General features: G+C 36.7%; 1 protein-coding gene across 3 annotated transcripts in view; it reads right to left on the bottom strand.

Annotated features, from left to right (window-relative positions):
- Positions 1-3514: 3514 nt before the first annotated feature.
- The window catches only part of Polr3D (RNA polymerase III subunit C53), a 73810-nt gene continuing 61582 nt past the window's right edge, over positions 3515-15742 (bottom strand). For all 3 annotated transcript variants that reach the window (XM_081760386.1, XM_081760388.1, XM_081760387.1), the window contains 2 exons: positions 12144-12287; positions 3515-4823 (listed from right to left, as the gene is read on the bottom strand). In XM_081760386.1, coding sequence (XP_081616512.1) covers positions 4695-4823; positions 12144-12287 — 273 coding nt within the window. In that variant the 3' untranslated portion in view covers positions 3515-4694. The remainder of the gene's footprint in view (positions 4824-12143; positions 12288-15742) is intronic.

The raw sequence follows: 15742 nt of genomic DNA, 5'->3' as shown, positions 1-15742 counted from the left end.
GGCTCTCGATAAGGTTAGACATATTAGACATATTAGGCCTTAGAGTCATACTAAAGGCCTCACTACTGTAGGAAACATATGTTAGTCGAGCTCGTTAGTATGACACTAATCACGCGACAAAATGACTCTGCATAAGGCCCATTGTTGTGTGCTGGGTGATTATTTTTGTAGTGGGAGAAAAGAACAAACAATTTGTACTACATTTTGCTTTAATCCCTTGCGTACCAGTAACATCCATGTGGCTGTCATGAAAATGTATCCCTTATTAAGAGTCCTACGACTCCTGGAGATACTGAAATTTGTTAGTGGATGCAAGACAAGGCTTAGTTCTACTATTTCTCGTTAGGTGACAGCACCTTACTGACAGAAAAAACAATAAATGGTTTGTTTCAGTCAAGGATGTTATAAATAGAGGATCTGCCCATATGTATTTTCATCCTATTAAATCGATGAATCCAAAAAAACAACAACCGAGCATCGGCACGTCTGATTGGCTACTCTCATTTCTGCCATCGTCTGATTGGCTACTTTCGTTTCCGCCATGATTGTTGGCTCAAAACATTGCGATCCTATTGGGTAGAGTGGGCAGAGTAGGTGTCGCGAAACTGTGACGTATGGCTTCAAGATTTTGTTGTAAGGGCAGATCCTCTATTTTATAAGATCCTTGGTTTCAGTAGATGGTAGGCCTAAGGGAACATTCAATTATAACACACATGACGATAAACAATTAGCAACTTCGAGATCTGTTTCGAGATCGGAAAAGGAAAACCTTTGTCTTTGACCTTCGGTCAGTGTTGCCAACCTGAAGCAGTATAAAATCCCTTCAGAACATCAGAATTTCCCATTTTCAGTCCAAATGTTCCACAATGTAAATAATTGTTTTTATCAGTAATGTGAATGGTCTCCTTACGCGCGCACAATAATTATCCATATATAACGGTCTAGAGAGTCTTTTTAACAGTAAATGAAACCAGTATTACAGCACGCATATAGGAAAATGACACCTGGAATGCAAGGTGTTAAGAATGGAATAAAGTGCAGCACCGTATTCAAAATGTTGAATATTAATTTGATGAGTCTTCAATGAATAAAACAAGTGTTTACAAGTGGTACAAACGCTTCCAAGAGAGCCTTAACCCCTTCAGTGTGGGTGGCGAGTAAACTCGTGTCTTCAAAACGCACCTGCTGTGCGAATGGCGTATATATACGCTTTCATTTTGCTTTGGCTATTTTGTATTGCGTATGGCGAATATACTTGCCCATAGTATGAGTAATGTGGGATCATGGCAATATTTGGCTAGTTTGCGCTCACCTAGGAACCCCAAGAGACCACACAGAAAAATTGGGCTTGATCTGTTGAGGCATTCTCAAATTTTGTGTAAAACCTAACCATACGATGATTATGATGATGATGATGATAACCATAAATACGACAATGACAAGTTATAGTAGCTAATTAGAAGCAACAAAGCCGAAAATTTTAAGCAGCAAGCAGCAAGATCATAATGCCGAAAATTTTATTGTGATTGCTTGAGAGGTTCAAAAGTTATTAAAAGGTAACAAATTCCAAAGTTCTCAAAAAAACTACACTTTTTACAGCGGTTCGCATCTGAAAATTACGCACTGAAGGCGTTACAGATGTTAAAGATGATGAGCACCCTGGACACCCCAACACATCAACAACCAATAACAACGGTGAAGAAGTGAAGAAAATAATTACCGTATTTTACGGACTGATAAGACGCTACTGACTATAAGACGAACTTTAATTCTTAAGCATTTTTTTAAAAAAGTTACCGTAACATTTTTTACCATTTTTATTATTAGATTGCAAAGCCAGACTTTAAAAAAATCTTAGTTTATAAAACCGAACTGACCTTTAAAAATCCTGAAAATCGTCATCTGAACTTTCTTCTTCTTCTCCTTCTTCTTCCTTTTCATTGTTTGTGATGGCGGGACGGGAGGGAGACAGTATTATCAAGTTTGTGAATCCCCGCAACTTATGTTCGTCGCATCGGTGCACTGCTGTTGCCAGTTGAATCCAATGTTGCCAGATAGCGATAGGTATCCCGCGGCATCGAATATATGGCCATTTTTAAGACTGGCGTGAATTTTAAATCAAACACTGGACATGAAGTATTGAGGAAGGAGGAGGGCTATATCCAGTACACCAAAGGAGGAATATATATATATATAGCAATTCGTGTAACTGCCGAAGTGTCATTTTTCCATACCGTTGTCTCCATAACATAATTAGATCGTTCCTGTTGATCAATGCCAGACATAGAGGTTACAGTTTTGGTGCATTCTGCAAATTTCCTTGCAATACTTCTCAGCCGTGATAGATTTTCCTGGATTAGCTAGATAGAAAATCTGCCCACTAAATGAGAGATCGGGAATTCGATCAATTCGAGGAAGGAGGAGGAGGAGTATGATTATTTTTTGTTTTTATTTTGTTAATTTTCATTTTATAGCTATTTCAAGCGTATCATTTTTTATAAAGTTTACGTGTACAACATAACCCTGTCGTCGCCGACTGCATATTGTTATATGATGCTTTCTAGAATAGCTTTCGACAACTGTCTAGGAAATATCAAGAATTTTTCAGCATTTTTAATAACCTTTCCTGTGAGATTTCTTCTTACTTCAAAGAAAGCAGATAAAAATATAAATAGAAACAAAAAGCAGAGTAAACTGTGTGACGATGTGTTTGCTATAACAACTACCACCTAATGAGTGAAATATCTAGAGGTCTCTTTTTTTTCTGTTTAATGAACTTTCAGTTCTCTAAATACAATCGCATTACAAAGAATACAACTTGCAGGACATTTCAAATGATTTGACTGATAACAAAATGTTCCATGAGAAAACCATTACCAGCAATGGAAAATCCAGTAAAATACATTTGAACCCATGCTGAAGCTTTTATGTTTTTTTTTTTTTTTTTTTTTAGATACAGACCTAATAGTTCTCAACCCTACCGCCAGCTGATAAGCTGATCAGTTGTAAAGTGGCTGCCAGTTGTAAAGAGGACAACATGCGTCTTATTATTTCACGTCAGCCAGTCTATGTTGAGAGGAAAACGTCAACTTCATCCATGATTTAGCAAAGAACTACACGAAAAGAATATGTACACAGACGGTATAATCAATGTGAGTGAATAGGTTTCCTTTACAAAGGTTAATCGACTGGCAAACCTTCGGGACCAATGTGGAGAGACTTATAGTTTCCAGCATAGCCTAGAGGGAGAGCGAAAAGAAAGGTTGCAATTCTTTAAATAACTAATCAAATTCAACTGCTACAGCGCCTAATGCCGGAACACAATCTGCCTCTCGTTTTCCGAGTCATTCTACTTATGATCGCTTTTTTCCAGATGATGTGGTTCAGTGATAAGGCTATATTTTTGTTAGTGGTAAAATGAATAAGCAAAATGTTCCTATTTGAAACACTGAAAATCTTCACAAAGTTATTGAAAATGCATGTCTATTGCAGACTTTTTTTTCACGCCATCTCCACGTCGAAAGTGTACAGTCCATGCGTCTTTCCTGGTACTGTCGTAATTAATGAAGTACCCCTGAATATGCTGACTACGTGAGTTATGCCATAACTAAAACATGAAGTGCCAACTCTTTTATCGGTTGGATAGATCTCCACATAAAACATCATGACACAAAGCATTCCTGCAATGCACGATTGCCACAATGATGGATTAGACATGCAGCTAACAGTAATCAAGTTATACGCTCGCTCCCAGGACCTTCATGTTATGGCGCCTCTCTTTGTGACTCTTTTTTCCTAGAGAGATATTCAGTACACTACAAACTACCAGTTGCCAACGATTTGCGTGAACTGCAAGTTCGCATTCGTTCACGTTGTGGTACAAACCACTGTCAAAGACATGCCTGACTGGAGTTAGATCACTGCCGTAACGTATGCCAAATAACAAAAGAAACTTACAATGAACACTTGTAGCTTGCAGCTTCACATTAACCGTTGTGAATTAAACTTTAACCGTTGCGTTACATTTGTGTGAAATTAAATCTTATTTACACAGATGCTGGAATCATTCAAATTATTTTGAAATGCCCTGAGTATATACAGTAGTTTTTATTTATTTATTTATTATTTTTTCGTTCTTCCACGCGTTTTCACACTTGGCAGTATAAGTTCTGTTCACCAATAAGCATTACATAAATATGTCCAATGTTTACTGTATTATTCGACAATTTAGTTACTTTGACAAAATATTTTCAGGAACTGAGGGAAGTCTTGGTATATATTGTACATGAACTAACACCTACAATAAAGATTAATAACACAACATAATATTCTCCTTTCAGACAATATTCATGTTTTCACAAGAAATAAATAGCATTATAGTGCAAGTACATAACAGAACATTCTTATAAAACAAAATTCAACTTATCACTGTTTTACACGTACATCTTTACACAGAAACCAATAATGAACATTTGCAGTAATAAACCTTATAGAGAAAAATATTACACACCGTCATTGTTACTTCAGGCTATTTCTGAAACCCGTATTATGTTACAGTTCACTTTTATTTACAAATTCATTTATTGTCTATGCGTTAAAGATGTGATAAATTCTCTCACACATGACATAATATACACAGTAACATATCATATCACATAATGAGATACAATGTATTCTGGTATCTTTATTATACGTTATCTGCTGCCAACAACTTTTAGCATGGTATCCCAATCCGGTGAACATACCAGTCTAGGTTTCACTTGACCTAAAACTTTCATTTCACCAGTTCTTGTATTCTCATCGAGATCAACAGATACTAGCTCCTGTAATACAAAGGAAAAACTGATTAGTAATACTTTCAATCTTCAAGTATATGCGGTACACTTGCAAATCAAGAAACTAAGCAGTGTCATATGAGAATTAAATCGTAGTACTGATATACACTATGCACCAAAACAAACGGTACTGAAATTCGCGTACGGATTGCACGCAGGTGCAATGTGGTATGAACTGTGAGCTGTGAGCGTCACATATGTGCTCAGTTGTGTGTGGACTACAGACATTGGTCCACATTAATGGAAACGATTTTGTGTCCCCTACGCTAGGGCGTAAAGCCGTATTTCCACCAGTAGTTGAGCTTGATATGACGATCCTGACTATAAACTATAGCCCGACACCGAAGTTTCCATTGAAGTAGGCTTCCGTTCAGAGAAATCTGATCAAGTTTGGTCCTTGCAAACTTTCCACAAGCCAGTCAATATGCGTGGGCGACGTAAGGAAGTCGCTTACTTCAAATACACGAAAGCACAAAAGTCCATTGGTGCAGCATCGGGAGACTTGACAAGAATGTTTGAATATGGGGTAGCATGGATTCCAGTTTCACGCGCTTTGCGGGCCATGTATGCCACAGTTCTTCGAGCCGTACGGCTGGCTGCTTTGTCTTGATGAATGAAGACTTTCGACACCTCAGTACCATACAATGACGGAATATGGTGCCAGTATAATGGCTCCAGAATGTGTTGTTGATAGTATGCTGCGTTAATTTTCACATTTCGTGCAACTCTATGCAGAAGTTACCCTTCATGGCAAAAACCTGCAACCACCATGAAGGCACGGGAAAAACTTTCGCGGCACGTGCAGACCCAATTGGTATGGTCCTTGGCATTCTTTGGATGATAGTAAATGGCTCGAACCGGCTTGGATTTTGACAAATAGATCCAGGGCTCGTCTAACGTGACCATATATTTCCATTTGTCACCCGCTAAATACCGTTCATAGAATCGTTTCCAATGGACCCTGCGTTTCCGGATGTGTTTGGCTGTGAGTGTGTGAACACGTGGCTTATGTTTCACTTGCAGGCGTGAATCCTGTCTGATTATCCTCTGTACAGTTGATTTGGATCTTCTAACACTCCTGGCAATGTCTCTTTGTGGCGGCGGATTCTCCTACGTCACTAACTTCTGCACTTGTCGAATTACATCCATTGTACGTTTGGACGGGGATGATGTTTTCGTGCCACTGTACGCACACCCGCTTCCTCTGGCTGTACATTTTTGTTGCGTTTGAGTATATTGGCAATACCCTTTTTGGAAATGGTGACGAACACTGTTTCACAATTGCACTGAAGCTGTATCCGATGTCAGAAAGAGCGGTGATGTACCCCTCCCAGAATGGGGTCACTTTTGGAGGCACTTTACACTCGGAGCACTTCCCTTCCTGCTACTGAATTCTCTACACAACTGATTTCTGATTGCTCTGCTGTTCTTACTGTCTGTGCGATTCTATCGCCCCTGGCGGACATTTCACTTCGTTTCCATAAATGTGGACCGACCTTCTGTAGCGTACTGTGCAGCTGGTGGGAAGATTCACAACAGAGGAGAGGGTGTTTATTGTCGAGCACTATTTCCGCTCATACGGTGTGGGGTAGCATCTGACTGCAGGGTATGAGCGCGCATGTCTACTGTATTGCTCTGAAGCTATGGCATATGAAGATGAAGATTTCATCAATAACACATGGTTCAGTGATGAAAGCCATGTGTACTTTGATCGCTGCATCAATGGACAATTGATTATTAACCCCATCTTGCATGATTTGTGCGGTTTTTGCCGCACCAAAAAATCTGTCGGTCGTTACAATAATAGTAGATGCAGCAAGGAGCAGATAGTGCCCACACTGCAAGTGAGTCACTTGCCCTTCTGCCCACGAGAGTTTGATTTCCCGTGGAACGGATTGTCCATATCTTTCCCACTCCCCTGACCTCACGACTTCAGATGCCTACATATGGGATATGCTGACGGAAGCAATTTTTCGAACAGATAACCCCCTACCACTATACTGGAGTTGAGAGAGAAGATTCGGTCATTTGTTTTGTCGTTCCAGCAACTCGTGTTCACTAACATGTTTAACAATCTGCTGGACCGCTATCAAGAATGTGCGCGACGTAATGGTCAACATTCTGAACACATGATGTACAGCCGCGATTCCTCTTAAATTTACAATATGTGTAACATTTAGTTGGCATCCATTTGACAACATTTCTTATGTTTAATTATGTTTTACAACAAATAAATAAATAAATGTCAACGATGTGATTTGAGTACTGTTTGTTTTGTCTCATACTAAATTTATATTTTATTATAAAAATCAGAACACTTACACTAAGTTTGTCGTTTAATTATACATAAATATCTATTCTTTTTTTTTCTTTTCTTTTATTTATTTATTTTTAATGAGCTCGAAACCAATCATTTTACTTGTCTAAAATTTAAGACTCCGAGTTCGTACGTCAACAACTGCGAAATGATGAGCTTTCATTCTTCAATTATTTCTTTCAAATTTCTCGTAGAAACTCATTAAAACCACAGTGCTAAAAACCTCAATCTAACAACGGAAGATCCCACAATTTGTCACTCAAATCTGATCACATAGCACATCTGGTAGAGCATCATGAGAAATGAAAATGAGTAAAATTTAAGGTGCTATGGACCGCAAAGATAGGACTTCAATCGAAAGAAAATATTGTATCATGGAAATATATATGCTTTAAATTAATATCTTGAAAACCGTTAAATCAATCAGAAAAAAAGGTGCACAATATAATGAGAACAAAATGACGTATCGAAAACCACAAACAGTATTGCCATAGATGAAGCTGTATTGCCAACTCAGCATACAAGTATTTTGTTTGATATAGCACCATATACAAATGTGCACAGATTTAAAATGCACTATTATCACTAAACATAACAATGAAGTGTAAGCTGTATTGTTGGAGCTATGTGTGCTGAAAATGTACAATGAAGAAGTCTAATATGTGGCAACAAAGGGTAATAAAGGAATCTGGGTCTCATATAATGAATTTAATTTAAATGCAGAACAACACCGATAGTATAACTTAGCAAAATGTAAATAGTGTCACAAAAGATTGATTCATTTGAAAAATGAAATTGAGTGATGCCATTTTTACGTCCTGTGTCAATACCGAAGCTATATAAGACGGGGCCTGCAGCATAAAGTGTGATCCGTACTACTATAAAAGACGAAAGATAATGAGATGCAATATGAAAAGTGCAACAAAAACCTCCATCTCCGAGACGGAACTGGAACTCATGATCCCTAATAAGTCGATGGCCTAGCCTTCTAGACCACAGGGCTATCCGGGCCGACTAAAAACGATATGAGGTACTAATAAAATAATTATATTTTTTTCTGTGGATATGTTAATATTACAGTGTACAGTAACATTAATCATATGACGTGTAGGAGAGGAAGTAAAAGACGACACACATAAATCAAGAAAGTACTCTACCAAATTTGGATACGATAATCTAGAAAAGTAGTTTACAGAATTAGAAAACTCGGGTTTCTTTCATCACATGTAACATTTTGTTTTCGCAAGTTGTCTGCTTATTCACCGGTACTACGGAAATATAATGCAGATCCCTAACTTTTTCTAATGTATTCCTTTATTACCCTCTGTTGGCACATATCAGACTTCCCCGATTGTAAATTTTCAGCATACGTAGCTCCAACAGTGTGCAACACTGTACCACTACTCTTCACTGTTATGTTTAGTGATAATAGTGCATTTTAAATTGTGCACATTTGTATATGGTGCTATATCAGCTACTTCTATGCTGAGTTGGCAACACTGCTTCATTTATGGCAACACTGTGGTTTTCGATACGGCATTTTGTTCTCATTATGTTGTGCACCTTTTGTTTTGATTGCTTTAAATGTTTTCAAGATATTTACTTTAAACTAATATTTCCATGATATAATTTTTTGGATATTCAAATTTTGAAGTCCGTAGGTTCTACCCTTCTGGTCCATAGCACCTTAAATTTTGCTCATTTTCATTCCTCATGATGCTCTATCAGATGTGTTATGTGGCAATCAGATTTGAGCGACAACTTTTGGGACCTTCTCTTGTAAGCAAACTCAACAGTGCTTGTTTAACGATTTTTTGTTTACTAACTCAGTGAAAGAAAACTACGTCTTCTACTTTAGAGAAATATTCTTACACAAATGACATTGTGTGTGTGTGTGTTTGTTTATTTATATTTAGTTACATGAGCAAGTGATTAATTTTGTTCCATTTATTTAAGATTTTAATGAAGACATACGCTCTATACAACAGAGTCCAAGGTAAGAAAAGAAAAAAACAGTGTCTGATTCCTTCTAGACAATCATCTCGTTTCTACAAGTACGGAAGATACGTTACAATGTAATACATAGCCCTATAGCAGCGTAAGTTATTTGGTGTGGCACTGAGGATGATGACAAGAATCATTGAAACTGTATGCAACTACTGTGTATGGATGCTTGGATCTTTTTCAACTATTTCATCTATGTCCTATTGTCGTCACTACGCAACTTTAATGTTGTATTTCCGGATCTTTTAAGAGTCCGTCCATTAACTTCCACAATCTATCTGTTACCACCCCAAACGAATAGAGTAACATTTGGAAGAAATTATGATTAGAGATACCTCCATTGTGAACACCGCTTGGAACGAAGTAGAATATGTACTTAAACAGTATACGAGACAAACATTGTAACTACTTGTAAACTTTCTTCCTAATTAAACAATAGACAATATTTTAACACGCTCAAGAATTCTAATAATCTTCTCATTTATTTTTATTCTGATTCGCTCACTTACAAGCTTTCATCTCTTTCCTGGAACCTTGTTCACGGAGGATAAAAATAGAAGTAAAAGAAATTTTAAAAAATACCACGGAAATATAAAAGAATGGACAAAGCGGGGAAAGTAGTGGAGGATACACCTTGTCAAATATTGCTTGTTATTTCTCAAGAGATGATGTGATATGCTGTGAAATGGCATGAGAATTTATTACATTCACAGAGCGGTCCTCACACAAAGTCCTTCAAACATTGGAAAAAGAGAGGGAGAGAGAATTAGAAATTAGATTTCTGGGCTTTCAGTATCTAAGGCCATGTTAGCCCGTCACGTATGAGGGGTTACGACTCTCGGCCATCACACTATCCGAGAAAAGGAAAGAAAAAAAGGATTGGGAAAAGATGGAAGCGCTCTGGGACCTGCGTGTTACGTACCATTCCGGCATTTGCCTGATGTGAATGAGGAAAACCTCACTCAAGATGGCTGGGCTGAAAAAGCTTTCACACTTTTTCGACTGAGTACCCCCAGTGGTGCTATTCAGCCTGTTCACTAGAACAGGTTGTTAAAATATTTCGAGTTCGCAGAATCGTTTGTTATATCCAGACGTAACAGTAAATTTTACCCAGTTACACCCAGGAACAGTAAATTTTAGTTTAACTATCATTATTTTCAGAAATTCTTGCAGCTACAGGGTTATCCATGGTATAAGCGTTAATTTCTTAATCTTAAATGCTCAGATATTAAGAATGAGAACTGGGATCACATGAGTATTGGTGAGGGTTATTTAAAACGCATACCGTACATACCATTATCAACAAATGTCGATCCTAGCTGGATTAAGGTCTTTCCAATACTTTTTGACAACCATTTATTTTCAATAATTCGTGTCCAAGATATTCGCAGTGCTACCTAATTTCGTCACCTCTTTTTTTATTACGATGTTATGTAGGTCTCTGCTTGTCACTTGTGGTATCCAGTTAAAGATTTCATTTTGTCTGCCTTGTATGGCTTATTTCTATTTATTTACTTATCCATCTACTCCCTCTCTCCAGAGAGAGAGAGAGAGAGAGAGAGAGAGAGAGAGAGAGAGAACCGGTTGTTCAAAATTAGAATAACACCACTGAGTACCCCCACCAGGAATCGAACCCGGGATATCTCGAAAAGAGAGAGAGAGCTCGCCCACGCATTACTCAAGAGGCCAGCCATCGCGACCAAATGTAAAGACATAGTTTGATTTGATTTTGGACTTCTACGTACTATGTAACGTACGAAACATATTAAGACGTAGTGTATGTCTAACAGTTTGTGCTTTTGTAAACCTTCAAAGCTTACTTGCTTTGATATGTGTAACTTTAAGAGCATTATGTGATTTTGTGTCATGAACACACGCCGGAAAAATGATTTTTTAAAAATATTAAGCTATAATTACTCAAGTGGTAAATATATAAACAAACAAAAGTTTAACATCTGAAAATGATACGCATTCTTCATTAATTCAATAAGGATACGATATGAAAGGGGAGATGGGAGGCAAATTAAAAGAATAGTTTTACAAGACTGCGATAACATCGAGAATTTTGTGCGTGAAAAAGAAATAACATATCAAAAGATTGTGTGGTCGAATTGTTTCCTTAATTGATAACGAAGTTGTACTGTCAATAATTTCTAAATTTTTCGGGCAGCAGAAATATTACTGGTTATCTCTTTCAAATACTATATGTCTTGTAATTACTTTTCGGGTGTATGGAACACATTGTAATATCACGAATTCCTTACCTGTACTAATGATGAATACTGAAGAACATTAGTAGATGTTTAACTCGTTATATTATATATCTTCCTAACCTACACGAAAAGGATTAAATTTCCTAAAACTTGTCTTGTATTACTCATAAAAAGAATGCATCTTCTCAAGCTCACTATAAAATTGTATTGCAGGGTGTCTACTAAAATTCCAAAATAAAATTTCGTGACTTTTTCGTGACATTTTCTTTACCAAATCATAAAATTTCCTAATATTTTCAAGAGCGAATTTGGGTACGAATTAAGCCGAATTTTCCTCCATGCGATAGAAACGTACTTTGCTTGTGATTTGGTAGCGTCTAAAGCGGACGATAGACATTTTTGGTAGTGAAATTTGACATCTTATAGAACAAAATTTTTCAATCTGTACTTACATTTGTACAGTTTAAAAAAAAAAAAAAAAAGTGACCCAAAAGCTAAATTTCATAACTTTTTCGTGACTTTCATGACCGTTTTCTGATTTCGTGACATTCGTGACTTTCGTGACCGATAGACATCCTGTATTGAAACTGAAACTGTTGTTTCGAAGTTACTGACGAAAGTATTAGGTATATGCTTTGGGTGGATATGCAGTTCTGAAGAGGACTCTACCAACAGTGTACAAGTTACATACAACAATATCTATCGAACAATATATCATAACGAACAATATATATCTTCCTATTCTGGACACGAAACAGAAATGAAATTTCTTACCTGTAGAAACTCGACTTGTGTCCCAGCATCAACGTGCAGTATGTGATTCCCGAGAATTAATCGAGCCTTCCCCGACTTCAAAATCTGAAGTTTGCCCAAATAACCATCCGGGAGGTTCTTCAGACTGCAATACTGGTTGTCATCCTGAAACAAACACAATGAACATTCATTTTACATTTACATTAATTTAGATATATTACGGGTGTATAAGTTCCGTTGTAGAATGATAAATATACTGGATTGCATTTGAGATGCAAAATGTGGCAAACGAGTTTATCAAGATTACGTATTTCAACTCTAAGTAGGGACTTGGAAAGAGTGGGGCCACGGTGATTCAGTGGTAGTGCACTTACCTCTGGTGTGTAGGGTTTTTGGTTCGACCCTGGCCAAGTAAGTTTGTGCTGTAGAACACAGTGTTCGTGGGTTCTCCCTTTCCTCTCACATACTCATTCCACTGATTGTTCCATCATTATTCACTGGTCTGAACCATCCGTTTCCCTTAGCCTAAAGGGCATAATCATGGGACGTTAAACTGAAAGATTTCATTTTCCATTTTTAAGTAGGGACTCAGATTTCCACGATCAGGATAAAACCGTAAAATGTTATCTGTTGGAAATGGATAAAAAATGAAATGAAATCTTTGAGTTTTACGTCCCACGCTTATGCCGGTTAGGCTAAAGGAGACGGTGATGATGAATAATGAATGAAATGGTGGAATGAAGAAAGTGGGAGGAAATGGGAGAACCCCGAGGAAACCCACGCACATGGTGTTTGTCCACCACAAAGTTCACTTGGCGGGGCCTGGGATCGAACCCGAGACCCCAAGCACCAGAAGTGAACGCTCTACCACCGAGCCACCGTTGCCCCGAAAGAATGAATGAAAAAGAAAAACAAGTACTTCACTCTACTATTAAGTTTCCCTAGCATTTCCAGGCTCCTAATCCTTTCATATCAACTGAAAAAATGCAACCGCTGTTATATGTATCAGATATTTATTGTGGAAATGATTCAAAATAGTAAAAACTGTGAGGATTACTTGCCCTGTTCGGCTTGAGTTTTAACGGAAATTAAGGCGGATTTTACGAAAAATAATAACCAACTCTTGAAAATAATAACTTCAAAGGAATCCTGGTCTAGTTGTACTCGTATGCAAAGTTTTACAATTATGAGTTTTCGATAAAATATCTCATCAAATGTCTCTACCGGGAAAACATCGTGAAGCTTCCCGTAACTGCACAACAGAGACAAGTTAACTGAAATTGATACAAGTAACTCTATTCATCACGACTCTGGAACACACTAAAAGAATAATAAACACTTCTGACCAGGGCAGGTGGCCGACAGATAACGCCCGGGGAAGTACGATTCAAGTGGCTTAGAATGCTAAACAATGAAGTTTAGTACTTTCATTTTTAGTATAAATGTATATGCTCTGAAGATAGCTCTTTCAGTTAGTGTCTGATGAAGATAACGATAGTTGTCAAAACCGTTACACTGTAATTTAGTTTTTAATAAATAAGTGTATATACTCTGGTCAGAAGTGTTTATTATTCCTCTAATATAACTAGTTCCACTAGGATCAACCTAACTTCACTTACAAAAATGCGAAAGTTTATAAAACAGCTTTCATCAAATATAAAATTATCTTTCAGTACTTTTGTTAATAATTATTTCAAATTAAAAAAAAATCATATTAAAATACTACAAGAATATAAGAAATATGTCATTGGGTTAAAGACAATAATCACCGAAGAATTAGGTCAAGACGAAATAATAAAGTGAACGTCCGTACTAACGAATACTTTTGACAATACGTGACGTGGTCATGTAGTTTGCATTAAAATTTCTGTTCCTCTTGAAGTCAGCAATACTATCGTTTACAATATACACTTTGCACAAACATTTTAAAATTTTAATAGCACAACGTAGTAGCATATGAAAAAAAAAAAATGTTCATACAAAGTTAGCAATGTTGAATTATTTATTTATGGTTGTAGTGTTTGTAGATAGCTTATAGTATGTACCAGATAAGTCAAAATGATGTTTCCGATTTTGTTAATTTATTACTCGAACAGTAATGAGCTTTTCTTACCAATATTTTTTTTTTCTCGAATATAAACTCAAAAAGCATTTTTCTCTTTCTGTTTTAGAAGTATAGTTACGTAGACGACCAGCAGGAGGCAGTTTAGTCGAAGTCAGCAATATGGCTTCTACAGGCCAGCAGAAAGCGTTCTGTGTGCTTGATTTTCATGCGACTAAGTCCGCTGTGCAACTTCAACAGCATTTCTGTGGAAAATTTAGGGTATTTGTGTCGTCATTTGCTACAACTGGGGTTGAATTGCGTGAGCGCATCACTGCAGCTAGGGTCGATATCGACTCTGACGTGAAAGGAAGACTTTGGCAGAAACTTGATTATAGACTAGGTGTGTGTTGTGTAACTCGTGGAACGCATATTGAACATTTATACTATGTTAGAAAAAGAGACGTTTTGAATTGATCAATCAGTGTGTGCAATCTGTTTACATAAGTGTTATTAAAAGCAAAAAATAATTATTGAAACCGGGAACATCATTTTGACTCACATGTTACCGAAGTTACTTTTGGCTGCTTTGCGCATTTCGAAATTTTTTAATTTACCTAAAAATTTTATCTGTATTCACAATTTTCAGATTTTTTAATATTTATTATTATTATTATTATTATTATTATTATTATTATTTTATTGCGCCTGACTATAATTTATATCCATTAGCAGCTATGACCCTAGTAAAAGTGGCTTCTAGGCTTTTCACATTTTCCAACTTCATTCAGTAATTCAAAAGTATTCCCTGTTAGCTCAATGAAGTTAAATAAATAGCAAAACATATATACTAAATAAAGTTACAATCAGATTTAAATCATGTACTCCTACCTACAATTTAAAGATATATTTATATAAGTAAAAGCTATCGGAAACTGAGAATATCGAGATAAAACTAAAATAAAGGTTAATGAAAACATATGTAATGGAGGGAAAAAATGAAATAAAATCTTTAAGTTTTACGTCCCACGATTACGCCGATTAGGCTAAAGGAGACGGTGATGATGAGTAATGAATGAAATGGTGGAATGAATAAAGTGGGAGGAAACGGGAGAACCCCGAGGAAAATTAGATGTGTGTGTCAAGATATAGAATTAAAGAGTGGTAAAAATAGTAGTAGAAAAAGGAGTATACTGAAGATTATGTTAAAAAGAAGAGAGAGGGTGATGAGACACATTATGAGATATGTAGAAATTACCCTATGGAATCACTATGTACGGAATGGATGGGAACATACCCAGAGGAAGGCCGCGATTGGAATATAGGGACCAAATAATACGAGATGCAGGGAAGAAAATCAAGGTAGAAATAAGGAGTCTAGTTCAGAAGTCATGGAGGAAAGCTAATACAAGATGCAGGGAAGGAAATCGATAGAAAAGTCGTTCCAGGTCAAATCAACACAATTTGAAAACAAAATTTACCTTATCATCTCAGATTTTAATGAAATTTGGTACATAGATGCCCTCTAGATAGACTAAGAAAAATACCAAATTTCAACTTTATATATATATCTACCGGT

This window comes from Thermobia domestica, chromosome 5 (assembly GCF_964235325.1).
Source record: "Thermobia domestica chromosome 5, izTheDome1.hap1.1, whole genome shotgun sequence".
NCBI classification, from domain to species: domain Eukaryota; kingdom Metazoa; phylum Arthropoda; class Insecta; order Zygentoma; family Lepismatidae; genus Thermobia; species Thermobia domestica.
This window is presented reverse-complemented; position numbering and strand designations above follow the sequence as displayed.